A 21,183-nucleotide genomic window follows, 5' to 3' on the forward strand; every position below is an offset into this window, starting at 1 on the left:
TCATGGCCTTGCCAAGGATCAGTCAAGTATGGTGGAATTTACTTGATCTCCCCCAACTAAAGTGTGTATTCAGACAGAAGCCCCACCACCCCACCCACCACCACAACCGGAGGGATTGACCTCTAAAATCACTGTCTGAGAACAGGGAGACGAAAGATAAAAGAAAGGCAGGGATGAGTGAAAGGGGTGGGGAAGAGGTTCGTGGTGGTGCCCGGAATGCAAAATGGACCACGGATGGTATTATGAGCCATATGGCCCATAAATATGTTGTATTTTGACAAGCTTTTCTTAGATGCTGACATCATTCCCAGCCCCGCTAAGCATCCCATTGACCTTCATCAGTGAATGTTTCCTGGGAGAAATGCATCCTTTAATGGTCCCTACAAATGTTCTTGCACCTATTCATCATGGCAAATTCAGACATGATGTTTCTCAGACATCGAGATGGGGTCGCTAAAGTTAAATAATGCTGACATTTGTGTCACTGCTTTATAGCTAATACGAGACACTAGAGATTTTTCACCAAATATGGGGCCAGTGGGTACAAGACATGATCTGATGTTCTAGATTCTCTACTGCAGTATCCACTGTCTATTTGTCAGTAATGGCTCTGAGCTGAAATCCAAGTTGTGATTTAAAATGACTAAGTAAGAAGAAATATTATAGACAACTGCTAATGTATGAAGTAAAAATTACCTTTACTAAGAGTATTGAATGGTAAGATACGACATAGAGCACTTTACATCAGAATTGGAGATGATTCAACAGTCTAACTTCTTTCTAATAGATTATTTAAATAGTCTATACCTGTCAAAACATAAAGGATAACTTTAAGATGTACAGAAATAACATGCCTAAGGCATTCAAAGCTACACTCAATCTATGAAAAAACTGAAGAGTTATAAGTTTCAGCAAGAAAGAAAAAAAAACAAAAAGAAAAAAAAGAAAGAAAAAAAGGAAAGAAAAATAAATGATATAAACATAGTAAGAATGCACTGTGAAACATACATGCACACACACACACATAAATAAATAAAAAAATTACACACACACACACACACACATAAATACATATATACACATATACACACGTATATATATATATATATATATATATATGTAACATTTGTTACATATACATACTCTCTATACACACACACACACACACACACACATTTGCAGCAGTAGCTATAGTATTCAAAGTACAAGGCACCACAAGGCACCATCTAAATAGGATTTTAATCACAAATATTTCAAGAATCTGATGCAAGGTTTCAAAACCTTCAACAAATATTACTGCATATTTCAAAATACACAGAAGCAGGAAGAAAACTATGGCAGGGCAAATTACAAATCTAACCTGAATTATGTGTCATTCCATAATCTCACTATGTAAGCAGGCTTATGTATAATGAACCATGGCAGAGCGTTGCTTTTAACTGCATTTTAAAATAAAGGCCTCATGGTGAAAATGGAACATCAGCTATGTGTGGGTGTCACCTTAAATTACCATGCGCACAAAGCATCTGAGTGGATATACTGTAATTTGTAAGAAGTATGCAGAGGGGGATTTTCTTCAATAAGGACAAGTGGATGACATGATATTACTCAGGAAAAAAAAAACAAAAAAACAAAAAAACAAAACAAGATCGTCTGGGATTGAATGCTAAACAAAAAAAAAATAAATAAAGAAGATGAGAAAGAAAAAAAAAATTGCCAGCAAGTTCCTGATCATATAGATAGTGTCCTATTACTGTATACATGCTCAGTTATTTTTGAATTTAGGCCCCTTGGGTACTGCCAGCTTACATTCCCGACCCCAGTCCTGTACTTTCTAAACTGCCTGAGAAAATGGCTACGCTGCAGACTCGATGTCTGGTCATTAGAAACATGCAGTTGATAGGTAAAATGAATAGTGTTTCAAGCTATTAGTGAATATGCTTCTATTTAAGTCTCACGTTCCCACAGCTCCGTCTTCACCTTGATCTCTCTGACCTACAATCGCACAGCTCAGTCTTCCACTCCGCGAGAAAGACCAATCGCCGCAGTGATGCCACCTCTCTCTCCACCCCAATTTACATTTATGTCCCTCATCTGCTTTTATTTATTAGCTATTTTGCATTTGCCACATCTACCTCCTCTGGAACCATAGACTAGAATACTAGTATTCAAATGAACCTTCGTCTCATTAATGCGGGCAATTTTCCTCTGAGACAACTTATAATGTTTCCTTTGGACTGAGTTCGAAATTCTATTTAAAAATAATCAGCCTTTCCCTACTATGTTACAAGTTTTAGCTCTAACGAGTTCTATCAAGCATTTCTGTGGGAAACAATTGTTTCAGCAGTGTGCATCTGTTCAGTTGTGTCTGTGGAACGCAACCCTATCTTGTTTGGTTTTCTGTCAAGCATGATTGGCTTTGGCATGTCAATCAAGAACAAACATAGCTGTAATCTCAAGCTAGCACTCTTGTTTTTTTTTGTTTTTTTTTACACACAAAAAGTTGTTTAGCTAATAATTACTCTTTAGAATTGAACGTCTGATTGGAAGAAGAAAAAAAAAAATACATCCCATAATCAAAGCCATACAACATCTCGCTATCTGTCACAGTCTAATATGTACAATGTTCCTTCAGTTGATGAATTGTTCCATTTATCCTACAGTCTTCTTCAGTGAAGACATGAAATAATGTTTTTGCTAATATGAGCACACAACCATAAAACCAACAACCTCCCACTTTTTAAGTTTCAGATTTTCTTTTGCATATTGCATCTTGACACGCATGCATCTTCGAGCCCATTTTGAAGCTTGGCACATGCGGCTGTCACCTTCCATTCTACATCTTTCTATCAGAAGGACAGTACAAATGGGAGCTGGAGCAGCGAGTGGTTAAAGAAAGGAAGTTGTGAATTACCTGTCTGGTGTGGATTTGTCCAGGTGCCTTGAAGCCCCCTTGACAGCTGCATTCTGAAACACTGTAGGGGTCGGAGCTGCTGGAGGAACATTTGGAGAGTGAGTCACAGCCCACCACGAATGTGTTGTCCAGTGGGAGTTCCTGAATGACATGATGCTTCTTGGGAGCCACAGGGGTCTCTGGTTTGATCTGGAATGTTGGCTGAGGGGAAGCAGATTTGTAGTGCTTGGCTAAGTCGGGACTGTCGGGTTTGAAGGTAGTCGGTGTGGTAGCCCAGTTGTACTTTCCCATTGTCTGCTCCTCAAGTTCAACAGGGAGGTCTAAGGTGCCATTGATGTGCTCATGAGTAGGGTCATCAGACTTGGGTTCCTCAATGGTTACGAAATTCAGCAGCAAACTTTTTGGGGATCTCTTCTTCTTCTTCTTTTTCTTTTTAATCTGCCGACCCTCCTGGTTGGGTGATACCCACTCACCGCTCTGCTTGCTCTTCTGGACAACTTTGTGTCTCGGTGTCTGTCGACAGCGTACCAAAGCAGTCACAAAGATCACCAGAATAACCGTCATAGTCCCAGCTATTATAGCAATAACAACGATTACGTAGCCATTGGTCTGGGGTGTAACGTCGTTGTCCCCAATATTCCGTTCCAAAGGAGTCTCCAAACTCTTGCGAAGTTGTTCCTGGATGAATGTGGCATTGGAGACAGTATCATTCACAAACAAATGAACAAGGGCGATTGCGTGTAAGGACTCTGGTTGTCCCAAGTCCTTGACCTTTACCACTAGCCTATGAAGTCCTTGGTCTGCTGCTACAATCTTCTCCTGTAGAGTTATGTTGCCTGTCATTTTGTCAATGGCAAACAGGCCTCTCGGCGACCCTCCAATAATACTGTACTGCAGCTCAGCGTTCATCCCAGTGTCATTGTCAATGGCAAATACCCTGGTCACCACTGAACCCGGGCTGGTGGTTGAAGGTACTAGATCATAGGAATAGTTTGAGGAGGGGATAACAAACACCGGTCGATTGTCATTCACATCAACAACATTTATGGTGACCTTGGCATAGGAGGTGGTTTGCTTTTGACCTGCATCCACAGCCTTGACAACAAACGTGTAGGAACTTTGTTGCTCCCTATCAAAGGTAATGTTTGGTTTGATCACCCCGGTTTTGGGGTCAATGATGAAATTGTCCTTCCCATTTATGATCGAGAGAGTGACGACTGCATTGTCACCAGCATCTGCATCCGTGACAGTTATCAAACCAACCGTCCCATACAAAGGTAGGTTCTCAGGCACATAGAAGTTGTACTCAGGATGGGTAAAGGCTGGACTGTTATCATTTTGGTCTTGGACTATTAGCTTGACCGTGACATTGCTTTGAAGAGGGGTAGAACCATTATCCCTGGCAATGACTGTGAATGAATACTTCTCCTGCTTCTCCCTATCTAGCCTTTTGACAACAGAAAGGATTCCAGAACGGGGATCTATATTAAACCCATCAGGAGCATCTGGGCCAAGAGTATAAATAATAAGGGCATTAGAACCACTATCTGCATCTGTTGCACTGATTTTTATCAACTGTGTGCCCGGATCATTGTTTTCTGGAATGGACAGCTGGATTTCAGGCTGAGGGAAAACTGGGATGTTGTCATTCTCATCCTTTATTTTAATCAGGACCATTGCAGAAGTGTTCAGAGGTGGTTTCCCAGAGTCAGATGCAACTATCCTAATTGCATACTCTCGAGTGGTCTCGTAATCTAAAGGTGCGGCCGTTTCGAGCAAAAACTGGTCATTGAAGACTGGCTTTAGTCGGAAAGGTACATCATGATCAGTGTAACAAGTCACTTTACCGTTGAGATCTGCATCTCTGTCTGTCACAGTAATTAGGGCTATTTTTGTGTTAAGGGGGGCATTTTCAGACAACAGCACAGTGCCATTAACGAGATTCATTATATAACGGGTATCTATGGAGGGGACGTTGTCATTAATGTCTGTGACATTGACTGTAACTGTAGCCCTTGAAGGGGTAGAGCTTCCATCACTGGCCAGCACTATAAGCTTGTGCACCGGGTTGACTTCCCTGTCCAATGGCTGCTTGATGGTAATCAGTCCAGTTGTGCTGTCAATAGCAAAATGTCGTTTGGTGGCAGGGGAGATTTGGTTGCTGAAGGAGAAGTGAATCTGAGCATTGGATCCCAGATCAGCATCTGTGGCATGAAGGTGAGTGACAGATGTTCCCATTGGGGCATTTTCAGGAACGTTTACCTCCACCTCGCTGTCCTTGAACACCGGCCGATTGTCATTCACATCTGAGACAGTGACCTGCAGAATGGCTGTGCTGGACTTTGGAGGGCTGCCACCATCCTCTACTTTAATTTTCATCACAAAGGTGTCCTTTGTCTCCCGATCGAGGCTCTGCTGGACTATGAGTTGGGGCCATTTGTCTCCTTCAGGCGTCTCGATGATGTCCAGGCCAAATTCGCTCACACTCTGGAAAATAAAAAAGTAGCAGTCTTGTAAACTGTTTGCAGTATATTTGACCATGAGAAGTACATCTTTAAAGTGTTCATTAAAATGCCAGTATGAGAACACCTCCCCTTGATGTTTATACTTGAACTAAAAATCACATGCATGGTGCAGTTTTCTTGTTGTTTCAGTTGTTGCTAATATTGTTGTTGTTGTTGTTGTTATTGTGCCTATTACTAGATCTTCTTTTTAATGTATGTGGGAATGTTTGTAATGATAATCTCTCAGACAGAACTCACAGATGTAAAAAAAAAAAAAAGAGAAAAAGAAATACAAATACTAATGTGTTTTAACCAGTCATTCATTCTGGCTTTCAACAGATGTTGGCTTTATCTCCAGCATTAAACCTTGGGGTTAAAGTTCTTTAATCCTATGAGAAAATGCACAAGGTCTTCAAAATATTGACTTGAAAAGCCTGTCCGGGGGATATGATCCTATAAAGCAAACATTGGATCCCCACACGGCAAACAGATCCATTTAGCACCTGAAAACTAAACTATGCACCGTAAATGATGAACTGAGCACAGTTTCTCTGCCCAAAGTGTATAGGACTAAGATGTGCTAAAAGATGTCTGTTTGAGAGGCAATTACCATGTGTAATTCCATATTTACTTGAGTAAGCATTAATCGATGTACATATTCCTGTCTGAAATACTTCAGCAAGCCTTTTATTGACCCTTATGAAAAAAAAAAAAATTCTTCACTGACCTTTGCTGACTCCTTAATAAGCGTGCTTCGTTTACATTTTCTTAAAAAAATGTAAAAAACCATTTGCCTGACTGACAGAAAATTGCAGTTTTATCATTCAGAAAAAACATTTTCTAGCAACCAAAGTGTTACAAAGTCACACTGCATCTCATAGCAATACAATATTAAAACATTGAGTTCTAGCCTTATCCCCTGGTGTATTCCGCTTTGCTGCACACAACTTATTGTTTTACCCAACTAGCAAGACTCTGATTTAGTATATGGAAGTCAGCTTGTGGATTTCAAGTTCATACGTGAAGAAAGACGCTAAAAAAGAGATAAGCTTCCATTCTAAATATATTGCAAGACCACCACAGATTATAGAAAAGGGAAGAATCTTAACATAAAAAAAGATTTCTCCCAGTAAGAAGCACAATCTAGGCAACAGCAAAGCCTGAGGAAAATGAAAACAAATGCATATGTAATCCCCCTGAGAATCCAGCTATGACTGTTTAAAATAATTGCCCTCCTACCGAAACTAGCCCTAATATTTGTGATTACAGATCAGGCTACATGGTACGGCAAAATATCACGCGTAATCTATAATTCCGTGGTTGGCAAGTGAGGGAGACAGGGGAACAGTGCCTGAATGAGAGTCAAGCACATTTGTGAAACAAAGAGGCTCTTTGAAGCTCTTTCAGTCAAAAACATTTCATGCTAGAACTAGAAAAGGCAACTTCCTTAAGAGATAAGCCTCCTGCTTCACATAAAGCTGGGAAAGATTACTCTGTCTAGGCACATATTTCAAATGTGATTACGATACATATATGCATTTCCCATGCTATGGGGGATCTTGACTCATTTAGTCTGGTACTAACAAACCACTCTCTATGGGCACACAACATGCAGCCACAAATTATCTACAATGGCAAATGACAATTTATGTTTTAGGCTGACAAAGTAAGCTTTTCACATGCTAAAATCATGTAACATCCCCCTTTGGTGGATCTTGGCACAATTTTGTGACCATCTGTGGTACTACCAACACATGCAAATAACACACACATCAAAACGCATCCAAGTACATAATTAGCATTAAAACAGAAAAGTTATAAAAATAACAATTTGGATGCCTACATGCAGAACAGCTTTTTTCTTTATTAAACAGTCAACACAACTGAACAAAGGTGACTGCCGTGAAGATGTACAGTTAATGTAACAATCAGCACAAAAATCTGTTTCTTGTACTTTTGGTTATGACAAATGTGGGTTACAATTTATCAGTTACAAATGCATGCATGTGATCTATGATTGTTTCGTAATTATACAGGGAGAAAAAACATGGATTAGTTAATGTGTCTATGAGGCCCATTGAAAATAAGGCTAGGGAATTCTGATAATCTTCAGACAGACTCCGGTAGAGTAAAAAGAACATGAATCACAGGCCCAAGGGAAGTGACAAATGTCTGAAAATAATACAGGTAGTGCATAAGAATCTGCATATTCATACCAACTGACCCATAGAGCATTATGAGGGACACATGGGATGAATCTATTTTGTTCAATTTAAGACTGACAGGAGATGAAACCGGGTGTAAGGCAAAGCCAAAAAAAACTTGCTTAAACTGAACCCAATTGTCTGGTGCAATCAAGAAATATATGCAAAAGCGAATGTCGGTTATAAATAACCCAAAGAGAGCGGTATTTTAACAGTAAAATATTAAGTATCAGTGGGCATCATTTTGCATAGTTCAACCCCAGAGTTTCTCTCAGCTTTGCAGACTGGCTGAAGTATCTGCTGTATGAATCAATGAGATGACCTTCTACAGCAATGAACTCAGTATCAACAACCGAGAAACTGAATATCTCAGACCCTTGCACCATTGTATTGTGTTGGAACAATGTATGGACTGTTAAATACATATAATGCAACATATAAATACATAAATATCACACTTACACTAAATTGTCTGTGAATGTTGTCACCTGAAAATATTTTTTTTTTGATTCATTACCAATTATAATCAGATCTAAGCCTTTTGCTGTCACCTGGGTGAAACTTTAGCTGAACAATCTGCCAGAAATTAGGCACAAATTAAAACAGGAACCAACTGACAGGTAGTAATGTGATAACAATCTCCTACCATTTCCCCATTTTCACATAAATCAGTTTCACCTTATCCACTCATCCTTAAACTGAATGCACTTTTTCTGATTCTCAAGAGAGTGAAATTCCAAAACGTTTGGTTTAATGAGCATCTCATAAACTAATTATTTTAATTAATATTATTTACTTTATATACTGTAAGAGTTTCCTGGGAAACAAACCTTATGTGAGAAGTGTCAGCACCTTCAACTCAACTTCAGGCACAACAATTACTTTGTTCTAAGAAGATTATATATTTTTCGAGAATCATTCGCAAGCCTTTGTGGTGCAATATTCATGGAAACTCTTTATGACATGTTTCTTGTCAGCCCTTGATCATTAATACATCATTCGACTGGCTCTTCTCGTTGTCTTGAAGTGAAATAACTGGAGAAGTGAGAAGTGAGAAGTGAGAGCTTAAAAAAATAAAATAAAATCACACTTTGGATGAATTATTTAAACTGAGCTAGTTTCTCTTCTAAGCTAGTTTCAAATCGGAATCAGACACAGATGAAAACCAAAATACTCATGAATTATTGAAATGAAATGGTAACGGCTTTAATGCTGACCTTGACTCCCCCAAAATAAGAAATCCAACGGAGACTTTGCTGCAATGAAAGTCCTTTCGAAAGATCTAAAATGTGGCGAAGATCTAAAACGACAATGCTGGCGGTCTCGGGTGATTAAAAACACACAAACAGCTTCAAAAGGAGAGAAACGGCTTTCTTAATGTGAGGTTAGAGTGCTTAAATGGCAGGGTAAAAATAACAATGAGTTGGGTGGAACCCACAACAGAAAAGTCGATATCCTCATCCCATGAGCCTGATCTGATCCACATGCCTCCAGATAGGACTTGTAAAGAGGTTCTCTTTAAGTGATAAAATCTCTTCTAATGGAAAGCACTCCTCCAGCCATGCATGGTATTACTTTCTGTAGGCTGACCTTGATAGTGTCCAGAGGTGCTTCTGTGCATCGTTCCAGGTGACCTGGCAACACTAATGCTGATGGAACAATTAATATGGCACCGCAATTAAAACCGGGGAAGGCAATAACGGCCCTCTGTGTCATAAGCGAGGGCTTCCTCCTCAGGGGACATGACTGGAATGAGTAAAGAGAAGAAGAGGGATTGCTATCAGAGCTCTTTCAAAGCTATGCGCACAGCAGCTGTGGCCCACAATGCTAATCGCGCAGCTCCATGCTGACGGTGAGCTGGTCTAAACCATTACTGTGTGGGAGCTTCAGCGATTCGAACTCTCACAGGACCATGCGAACGCAGTCCAAGAGGTGGATTCATGGCCAGATGCTGTTTATGGGATGCTTTCAACAACCTCAGAGGATGAAACATATCCTCCCTTTCCATTTCTGTTTACTTAGACCTAGCCTCACCAAACTCACATGCATGATTCATACAAAGAGACACTACACTTGCAGGCGAAGAACAAATGAAATCATCTGAAAGGCAACAGAGCCTTTACATAGTTATTGTAATTGTATGAGGAAACGCACTGGTCATTTTCCAAGCACAGACAATCGAGAGAGACGCAGCAGCTTGGCGCAGAGAGAGAGAGAGAGAGAGAGAGAGAGAGAGAGAGAGACTCTTTAAAAATGCAAATTGGTAACTTAATCAGACATGAAAAGCAAGGATTCGGCTAATTCTCAAAAGAAAAGGTACAAATTACTCTTTCACACTTTAATGACAGTCTTGGGCTCTTTGTTTCACACTGTATTTGAATTTCACGCTGTATTTGAATTTTAATTAAAATACAGGGCGACCTTTCTGGGGAATACTAGTTCATTCAGTGAACTGCACTACGCCGTAATCTTCCACATTGTGACTGACAGCCCAGATGCATGCAAGTGTGCTTAGTGACTTTTTACCACTTCTGGGGTTAATGGGTCTTCTGACACTGGAAAAAATGCTAAATTAAATACATAAGCAATGTATCTGCTACTGTATATATTTTAATAGCATGCATACCATTATCCTACTTTTCAGTTGGAGCGGACTATATTAATCCTCTGAGAATATTACGCTAGTTTCTCAGAAGACATCAATTCGAAGAAAGAACCATTCTCCCCATTGTTCATATCTATCTTGGTGCAATTAACAACTTACCTTACACAAAACAGAGGAAATTACTTTTAAAACCTTGAGCCAATTATTATTTATTGTTATTTGTAATTTTTTTTATTGCTTACTGTGCTATTTTTATTCTGGATATCAAGGGCCCATTAAATGGCGGTGTCATTTAATAAATCACAGCTAAACGTTGAACTCACCTTGACTAGCTCGTAGTGTTGAATCCCATTGATCCCTATATCAGGGTCAAATGCGGAAGGGACAGGGTAGCGGCTGTTGATTGCTGTGTTTTCTGGAATGGAGATGTTGATAACCGTCGATTGAAAGAGTGGGGCATTGTCGTTGATGTCTTCGATGAGGAAACGGATCTTGACCAGTCGGAAAATCTCATCTGGTAGCACGGCGACCTCGATCTCGTAAAAGCAGCGCTTCTCGGTGAAGACTCCGGAACAGAGTTTCTCACGGTCGATGCGGTTGGCTGTGGTGAAAATCTCTCCTGTGCTTGCTTCTACCTTGACCAAAGGCACATCACCCGTCTTGTAGACAGGTTTAAACTGCAGCGCAGAAGACAGCTTGATGTCCGGATCTAGGTTCAAGTTTAGGTCTTTGCGCAGGTTTCCGATGCGCACATTCTCCGGCTGTTCCTCTTTTATGGTGTAGTCCTTCTCTTGAGCCCGGCACATCAAGAACAGGCAGGTGAGCAAAACCACCAGAACATGGGCCTCACTTGCCAAGTCCATACTCAGAGTAGGTGCTGCACTCTCTTCAAAGATCTGCAAGGTCTGCTAGAGGAAGATAAGTGGGGAAAAAAGAAAGATGGTCACTCTTTGGGGGAGCATTTTAGATTATTTTATAGAGTAAAAAGATTAGTTAGACCAATATAACAATTATTTTCACCATTATTTACTTCCAAACCTGTATGACTTTCGTTTATGCAAAAGAAAATCCTGGTTGCTCGTCATCCATGCAATTACAATAATGGAGACTGAGGTTTTAAGTCTTTATCGATGTGCATGGGAGTAGTAATGTGATCAGATCTTTTCAAAATAATCACAAAACTGCCACTGGACTGGTTTAGTTCTCAAGTACTCATTGTGAGTCAACAAAGCGAATCAGACAACTAGATTACTACCAGACGTATTAGTGAACAGTTCACAAGTGGGGAGTATACTGTAGTGCATATGGACTACTTTTTTCCCCTTTAGTATCTTTGTCTTTCAAGTAAAAATATCTAAACATCTAAAAACAAGACAGAAAAAGACAAAAAGATACTTGTTTTCATTGAAATCTCAAACTAGTGAAGTTTTTGTGAAAATGAAAGGGAAAAACACTATTTGCCAATGGGGTAAAAAGAAACTACACAGAAAATAGATTTTTATATGTTCCAATGAAGAAAGTCAGTTGTACAGGTTTGGAACAACATGGGGTTGAGTAAATGACAACTTTAACCACTTTATCACACAAAAGGAAAAAGACACTGTTTTAACAAGAGGATTTATTGTTTAAATTGTCAAATGCTACCAAATACAACATACAATTGCATTAGAGAGGCTCTCCAGATTTCATCCTGCGCATAATGGACTCTTGTATGCCATTGGCAACACTCAACAGAGCTAAAATGCATGATATCAGATTACAGTATGTTGATATTCTGAGCAGCCAAGATGTAACTGTAGTGCAAGTAAGAGTTTTATGATTTAAAGTTTAAGAATAAAGACATGAGTCCCAAATGACTGTCAATATCCCTCAGAAGAATAGGACAAAGCCATAATTCAAAAGCACCAAGACATGATTTATGAATCAGCATTTCACTGTTTGTTGCCAACTTGCTCGATGGCCACACAAATCCTGTCAGGGCATTACATAAATAAAAGTAGCCAGAGGGCTGAGGCTTTCACAATGTGCCAACAACTCAACTAGGTCACAGAGAACTAGTGGGGGAGATGCCTAACACTTCCAGACTCTGGGTTTTGTTAGTTTACAGAACTGTCCACGCAGTGCTATTTCTGTTTAAATGTAGTGCCCTTCACCTTAACCACATCAATAACTCCAAACTAAAAGAGTTTGACTTTCTTTTCAAATCAAAGTGATTGTAATAATATACAACTAGATCATTAATAAAAGTTTAATTTTTATTAAACTTTCTTTTTAGGAGTAGGCGTATCCAATATAACTTCAGCAAATTAATTACTCAAATATAGCACGTTACTAGAGCGACAAAGGGAAATTACAGCTCACGGCATAATGTTTTTGAAATGGGATATCCTGGAAATACTGTTAACAATGACTACCCATTTGTCAAGTCATTAATGTGTAATTCGCATGTGCCAAAAGGATGTTTGTTTAAAAACAAAGCCGAACGCAGCAGAGATACACGATCATGTACCTTGAAGATTCACTTCACACATCAAAAATTCATCACAAAGGCTGATTTCTTTAAACACACACAGCTGAAGGCCCCAATTCTTTAGCCGCTCCAGTCTCAGCTGTCACAAGATGCTCTGTTTTTCACAGTGAACACTTCGGCTGGACTGTAGGGACTCATTAAAGGTTTGTTGGGCAGACGAGCACCACTCAGAGTATTTACATGACAGTGATCAATGGCTAGCTTACTATCTGCACATATTCTCAGACTGTTACGTTCTTCTTTGAAGAAAGTAGTGAAAAATGATTTGGTTTGCTTTTGAAGATTGCACCATTTTTGAGTCGGCGAGAGCAAAGCAATTACAATTCACCTACTGTACTCTGATAAGCCCGAAAGAGTCCAAGGTATCCGACAATGCATAATGAAGAGGACTTACTGGCTAAGGTGCTCATTGCAGAATAGTGCAGAAAATATATGAAAAGATGATCTACGTCTAAATAACTGCAACTGACACTAGCCGTGACGCGCAATAAGGGCGACGGGTCTCTCGTTCTGCAGTTTACCGTCAACAATAACGAATCACACCATCCTGGGGAGCGAGAGAACGCTGATGAACCTGTATAACCCAAAATAGCACCAAACAGTGTTGACAGTATAAGCTCCAGCTCTCAGTAAGTGATGTCTGGCATTTTGTATGGAGCTCTGCTACCCAGGGACGTGGTGCTGGGATTAGAAAATTCCACACGGGAGCCCACATGTCACTCCTCCCCATATTTAGGACAGTTTATGTTGTTGCGAAAACTCACAGAGCCATTTTCAGATTTACTCCTGGGAGCGATTCTTTCAAAACTATACTCTGAATTCGCAAAGCATTGAGTTTCAACTTTCCCAATCTTTGGAAACTTGCAGCTTGAGAGTGAACAGAGAGAATTAGCTGGGGGAAATGGTGCTCATGGGTATCGGTGTGACTTCCTCCCTGCCTGCGCAGGGTTCCAGTGATCTATTCCGAGCAGCGGACCATGCATTCCAGGGAGTATGCAAAAGCCGTCCTTCCCTCCGGAGCCTGGAGTGAGCAGCACACAGACTTTGGAGTGATTTACGTGACAACGTGATGGACAGGCCTGCCTGTTTTTTGATTTTTGAGCTCAGCTGTCAAGGAAGAAAATAATTCTACATGTCAACCATGAGTTCACGCTGAATCTCTGTCTATATGAATCGGCAGGAACCGAATGCTGCAGAGGTGGAAAAAATCGATACGATTCAACCTACCAATTGGGCATCAGATTAAAACGATCCAATTTAATACAAACGGTAATTAAAGCAAAATGACATTTCGAATAATGATTAAAGCCGCTTATGGAATCTAAACTGGGACAACTGCCTGAAGCGTGTCACTTAACTCGCTCTTAGCAGAAGCATCGCTCTCTTTATCAGTTTAAAGAAACCCCGTGTATGCATGATTCTTTGACATTTTGATGTCTTGTTTGAGTTCGCCCTCCACCTTTTGCCATCGGCAGCTTGAGACCCATAACCCCCCTGCCAGCTGTTCGCCAGCCTACCTGCTGTCCTTCTTGTGTTGTCAGGATGTCAGGCTTTTCATCAACAGAAAACTTGTTTTTTAATAATTTATTCAGGCTTTATGTTTCAGGAAGGCATCCTTTTTCATCTAATAGGTGGTAATGAAAAACATCTGTTATTATTATTAAACATGAATAACACTTTTATTGTTGTGTTGTTGTTCTACAACATCACTATTGTATTTTCATGTTTCTTAATTAATTGCTCACATGTACCTGAAAAGGCTAGACTGTTGTGCCATTTAAAGTTAGGATCCTTTTGAAACACACAGACCGACTTTGAGTAGCTTTGATGGCGACTACACTGATCCTAAGAACCAATGATCAATTGAATGATCAATAGGGAGGTATTAACATACCAAACAGGCTGCCAGCTGCAACGGATAAACAGATGTAGCAAAAGTGATGGAGTCGATTTAGGTCCGTCAGCAAAGATTATGCATCCAAACAGTCATGTCTGCCATTTATCAATTTATCAAAGTTTCCATGTGGTCAGATGACAAAATAACAGCCAAGAAAGAACAGAGAGTGATTTTGTTTGCATAAAATGGTGCGCCATGAATCATGGTTGAGATTTTTGCTAATTTGAATCATAAATCATCATAGAAAACTTGATTTAATTCTTTAGACCAACACCAGGCAATTTATTGTGGGCACTTTCAGTGGAACGACATGTCAGTTGTTGATATATCATTCTCCCAAATTGATTTTATATGGACAAACATTGCAAAGTGTATAACATGCCAATGAAACTCTAAATCTTAAAGGCTGGTTTTTGGTCTGTGATGCACCATTCGTCTTCACTCTTCCCCTCTGAATTTTGCCTTTAATAAATAATGTATTAAGTCTGTAAGTTATGAATGACAGGAATTAAAGCACAGGGGGATTTCACAAATGAAGGATAACATTTATTACAGGCTTTAAGATGACAGACATATATGCTTGCATCACTCCTTTTCCACTACACATTTTAGGATTTATGTAGCGTATTCAGAGTACTTATAAAAAAAAAAACTATGTGTCAATATTTTTATTTCAAAGCACATAATAAATGAAAAAAGTGTTTAAACAAATTTCATTAATCTCACCTTGCTCTAAAACCCAAACATAGATTGTAAATTGTTGAAATGTAAAAAGAAGAGAGAAATAATTGAATATATGTATTGATAGTATGCTATAATAATCTTAAATGTTGAAGGTGGTAATTCATGTTTTTTTTTTTTCTCTCTCTCTCACTGAAATGCAAGGAAAGATAAATAAATGAATAAAACCACCAATAGAGGGCACTGGAGTGGCCACAATGTGATGAACATAATTAATATAGTATAAATAACCATTTATATTAATGGTTACATAGTTGGAATGAAAACTCTTATTCTAATTATCAGATAATGCAAGATCACTCTGTATAGTATATTAGCACACTGTATCAAGTGTAACCACCTTGACCAGCGCCGCAGTGCAGTCTCTGTATTCAGCGATGAAAGAAACAATTGTTGACGCACAATTTTATTTTTCTGCCAATTTACTATTTAGTATTAACTATAATTTTAAGTTTGCTGAGGGCAACTGTAAAATGTATATAATAATGATATCATCAGCCTTAGCTAGATATGTTCTTCACTCTGATTGTTTTACTGTACTTTTCATTAATTATACTAGTAGCTTATAAAGCAATACACAAAGTTTATTAAAACATCTGACTTCATTATACATTTTTGAAGCCTTGACTATGTTATGTTACTGGATTACAGGCAACTGTTCTTTATACTGCTTTCTCGTTCGATGACATCATAGTTTTAGTGGCCGATCAAGACTGAAAAGAACTAGTGTCTCGTTTTGAGTAAAATAATTCCTAACTCACACCCTTAGATGTACCATAACTTTCATTGTTTTAGATTTAATGTACTGCATTTAACAACACGACATTCAATATATTTAGAAATACAGGATGAATGGAAGAATTTAAATGTCAGGCTAGGGAATTAAATGTTTAAAAAAAAAAAAATAGTGGTACTATCGGAGTAAAGATGGGATTTTTTGTTTCTTGTATACTGTTAAAAATTGCAATGAGTTCTTGGAGCTCAGTGCTCTCCGCACTCCACGAAGAAATTTGAAACCTGGTAAAAAATTACTCAAAACAAAAGGTTATAAAGAGCAAGGCCTGTTGAATTTCTCCATATCTGAGTGTTGCCCAACAACCAGATATGCGCTGTAAAAATGAAAACAAGTTGCATCATTTCGCCTTAAAGCATGAAACAATGTTGAACACTTGTCCCTATGAAAATCTAAATTAGAAACTAATCAGATCTGACACTCATACCTGTCATCAAAGGTCAACTGGTGCAGAACAGAATGTGAACAAAGCAAGCAGAATGGATTACATCTACAATGCGCTCCCAAGTGCACTTGCATGCTACATTTGGACACTTCTCTTAAAATTACCATGGTAACTAGAGTAGTTTGCAACAAAATACCAATATTACTACAGTTATTACCAAGAAAAGTCCTATTTATCAATGTGGGATCCTTGCACACACTAAGAATATTTGTTTTTATTTTGTTTTTGTAGCTATTACAGTTTAATGATATTAAGCTACAACTCATTTTCAGAAGTAACAACAAATGTAGTATCTACAATCTTAATAAAGCTTCCAGTTAGAACCCTAAGGTTTAGCATGACCTAACAGGTGAACATTTTAAATGAGCCTACACAAATAAGCTAAACTTTGTATTAGCCTATATTATTAGCTATTGATATCTAATTGTTGAGGAAACTGTTTATATACTTCTTTAAAGGTTCACAAAACCATATACTGATATGAAGAACCTATAATTTAACATCAATAACTTTTAAATTGCCAATGAAAACCTTGCATTCATCAATAACTCCTACACAGCCCAAAACGGTTCTTGATAAATCATTGAAGAATCATTTAAGGGTATGGTATTCACGCGGAAAGTAGCCTATTGCTATCAATATTTATTTTTATTCTTTGTAAAGGACCGGGTTTGTGTTTAAAACAAAGTAGCCTATTTCAGTTCTGCCTCGGCCGACACACCAGTTCACAAAATGACGCATCCTCCAGGATCAGCTTCCGACTTCATCTGCTGATGCTCTTCTGTCTCGCGAGCTGCACACAGCCGTGCATTTTTGAGTAGCCTAAGCTATGCGATGTAGCCATTTCCTTAAAAAGCAAACTATGGAATATTTTCATATTTTACGCACAGGTTCTGAATAGTTACCAAACAAGCCTCCTAAAGCCAGAAGATTGAGGAGAACGCTTCAGAAGTTGTGAGATGGCATCTTAGAGCAGTCGCTTTGCTCTTACTCACGTGTAGGCTGTAGATCTTCTCTCGGGATGAAGCGTTTTAAATTTTTTTGCATTAAATCGGACGCCTTGCTTTTGCCATAAAGCATACGAACTAACAAACTAGACTAGCGCATCTTCAGTCGGAAGGTGAAGCCGTAAAATAGCTTTTGGAAATTCTGCAGTTCGTGCCATTATTATTATTTTGTAAATATTAGAATTAATATTTTTCCTCAGGCAAACTGTTCTATGCATAGGGGAAAATAACACCGACTTTTGTGCGCAAAGGCCCTTTGACTTTGGAGTTGTTTCCCGTCGAACAGGGCAAGCGCATGTAAGTGTATATTTAATCTAATTCGCGATGTTTTTAAAGACGTTAAAGTAAGTACGACCGATCGTTTCAATAAACTAGGGAGCGCGGTAAAATTAATCAAGATTTTATTCGCAAACATAGCATAAAATAAAAATAAACAAATAAGCCATAAACGAGCATAAAGAGGACGCGTCTTACCTCGGATTTCTCTGTGAATATGGAAACTCTCAATTCCCGTCACGTCGCGGCATCACTGCTGGAGGAGATGAAGTGCCGTGAAGCAGACCGAAGAAAATCCCAGAATTAAACAGCTTCACGTAGTGACCAGTCGGTATCCAACTAGAGAAAACGATCCATGTCCATGAAAAAGTGCACGGTCCACGCACGAACGGCGAAAAACATCTGCGAATGACTTTTTAGAAGAGACGATGTTATTCCTCAGATGTCTCGCGCCTGGCTACTGCTTGAATCCCACGCGCGCGGAGAGATAGTGCTGCTCCAAATGGGTTTGTCAATGTGCAGTACTTCTTATTTCAGTGCATTCATACAGTCATCACGGGGGAAACCTGGGAACGCTCCTCGCATGTATACGAAAACTGTTTAGTGAAGTTGTTTTCTCGTTCTCTGTGCGTTTAATTAACAGCTAAAAAAACTTGTAACGTTAAATCGTATCCTCGGACACGCCATTTAATGTCATCCCGTGGTTTGGCAGAGTGATGGAGAGCAAAATATCTATTTTGAGAGATATTCATGGGCTGTCAGTGTACCGGAGCAGGTGGACGGTGTGCCTATAGACGCAGCATCACTTCCACACACTGAGATTTTTTTTTTTTGCCGTAGTTGTACGCAGAGCTCTAGCAATCTCTGTTGTATTGTATGAACTCAGTTCCTTAGTACTGCCCACCTCTCCACCTCCGATTGACATCATCGCGGGAGGAGGAGCCAGCGATACATTTCACAGCCTTCATCATCTTAAAGCCGCACTGCTGCCGGAGTCAGAGCCCCGCTCGCTCGCTCGCTCGCCCGCTCGCTCGAGGACCAATAGCCGCGACTCGCCGGAGAGGAAAAGGGGGCACTGTTCGCTTTGCTTCCAAACACCAGCTTGTGTGCAAAGTCCAACGTCAAACTACTTCATTACACTTTACTAATGTGCAGACAGACAGTTAAGATAGACAGATAGATGTAGCCTAAATATCTAATTTATCCTTGCCTAATTCCTTTTGACCATTGTATTAATGTTGGATAAACACGTTAACCAGGACAACATATGTGAATATCTATGGTGAGATATGTGTTGGTCTATTTCTAATATTTAATACATTCTTGAGTGTTTTACGTTTTTAATTCTGAGAGCAAATCACTATTAAATATGTGGTCATGTCATAGCAATGATTTAATCAGCACAATAAATTAATGCACAATTTAATTCTGAACTTTTTTTTTTTATAAAAATCATCTGAAATCAATATTTGATCAAGTACATAACGTGCCGCGTCATTACCTCACGTGGTTAAATTTAATTATATTGCTATCATAAATGTGCTTCTGATTACATATGGGATTTAACAAAAGATTTGTATTTTAAAGACAACCAGTTCAAAGGGAGTATAGTATCCTTTTGGGGTTAAAATAATTTTTTAATATGAAATTCGAATAGTATGACAGTTAGAGATTAGACTGTACAGAAATTTAAATGTACATGCTAATACACACTGTACTCACAGTAATGCAATGCTGATGTTATTAACATTACTATTTATAGAACAAAGTGTAATAATTATAATAATAATTTGCTTGGTTTGTTGTGATAAGAGCCAGGCAATCTTTAGATTGAAATCACTGTATGGCGTGATTTATTGTATTTATTTTATTTTTTTCATTTTTTCACAATTGGTCTGAAAAAATGTGGCAGACTTGTCACATACTTCAGATGACAATATATGGTGAAAATTCTTATTTGGGTCATATATTCCAAGACATAGGCTATAATCTGTGATTTTGAAGTACAGTAAATATCCACACCGCTTACTGCCACACACACATACTCCTCAAAACAGTAGATTCATCTGCGCTGGAGCCGTGTCGGCACACAACCAATGCAAGAAGGATAATTCCGCAAACAGCTGCTATTGCACATTTTTAAATAGAGATGGCGACAAAGAGGCTAAACCTACGGACTGCAGCTTTGAATACTCACACTAGTGTTACAACCCAGGCTGCTGGTTGTGCACTCTAAACTTGACATTAATTTAGACAGTTTTAAAGGTCCCGTTTTACGCGCTCTGTTGTAGCTATGATTGTGTTTACAATGTGCAATATAACATGTGTTCATGTTTCGCGTGTAAAAAAAACCCAGTATTTTTCACACAATTCACCTATCTGTATACTGCTGTTTTCACTGTCACAAAAACGGGCTGATGACTTCCTTGTTCTATGAAGCCTCTCCTTCAGAAATACGTAACGAGTTCTGATTGGGCCAGCGGTTCCTGTGCTGTGATTCGACAGCAGCTGAGAGCAGGCTGCCCTCCTGGTAACGTGATTGGGCAAGAACGCCCGTGCTGGAGACGCATTTGTTTTTTTTTGCACAGCCCTAACATCTAGTTAACAAAGCTAAACAGCTTTGCCCTTTGTGTAATAAGTTACAGAAACTGTTAAACGCACCAACTTAAATAATAAAATACACTTACCAGTTGTGGTCCATAAACAACGCCTTCTCCAGACAAAGAGGGAACTGCTCCATTTTTCAAGAATAATCTTTGTGCAAATCCGGCATTAAACTGATTGAGATTGAGAAAGTTGTCCTCAGCAAGCTGTCCTCAGTAAAATGAGCTGCACATAGTTTTACATGTGCATTATAATTTTTGGGAACCGAGTTAAACACAAATTGTAACCATTAATCTCAAAGTACAGTGTTCCTGGGAAGCCCAAACAAAGGTGATTGGACTCAGAGATGAAAATAACAGTGTTTCAACGACATGGCGACAAAAACAAACAGCTCTTCCTTCTTCTCCGTCGGAGCACAACAAGGCCACGCCCCCCTGTTTGTGAATTCATGTGGGCGGAGGTTAGTCAAAAAACTGTTTTAGTGACGTCATTCCTGCAGGAACTAGAGGGCTGTAGTCCAAACGGGTCGTTCGATGTAGGCGAATTCTGTTAAATCAAATATCTTGCTTGGCATTGAACTTTGAGCTTTAGCATTTTACAGATATTATTTATACTCTAACAACAACATTACACACTAACTAAAGTTTAAAACATGGAATCACG

General features: G+C 39.1%; 1 protein-coding gene across 2 annotated transcripts; it reads right to left on the reverse strand.

Moving 5' to 3' along the window:
• Positions 1–2,800: 2,800 nt before the first annotated feature.
• Positions 2,801–18,743, reverse strand: LOC127971146 (protocadherin-11 X-linked-like). 2 transcript variants are annotated; one of them, XM_052573963.1, is made up of 3 exons: positions 18,115–18,743; positions 10,551–11,132; positions 2,801–5,401 (listed from the first exon to the last, which is right to left on the reverse strand). In XM_052573963.1, exons 2-3 carry the CDS (start codon positions 11,088–11,090, stop codon positions 2,837–2,839), a joined length of 3,105 nt encoding a protein of 1,034 aa, XP_052429923.1. In that variant the 5' UTR covers positions 11,091–11,132; positions 18,115–18,743; the 3' UTR covers positions 2,801–2,836. The 2 variants fall into 2 exon arrangements, with proteins under 2 accessions (XP_052429923.1, XP_052429922.1); XM_052573962.1 differs by having other exon boundaries at positions 2,802–5,401; positions 10,551–11,135.
• Positions 18,744–21,183: the final 2,440 nt, after the last annotated feature.

Source organism: Carassius gibelio, chromosome B14 (genome assembly GCF_023724105.1).
Source record: "Carassius gibelio isolate Cgi1373 ecotype wild population from Czech Republic chromosome B14, carGib1.2-hapl.c, whole genome shotgun sequence".
NCBI classification, from domain to species: Eukaryota; Metazoa; Chordata; class Actinopteri; order Cypriniformes; family Cyprinidae; genus Carassius; species Carassius gibelio.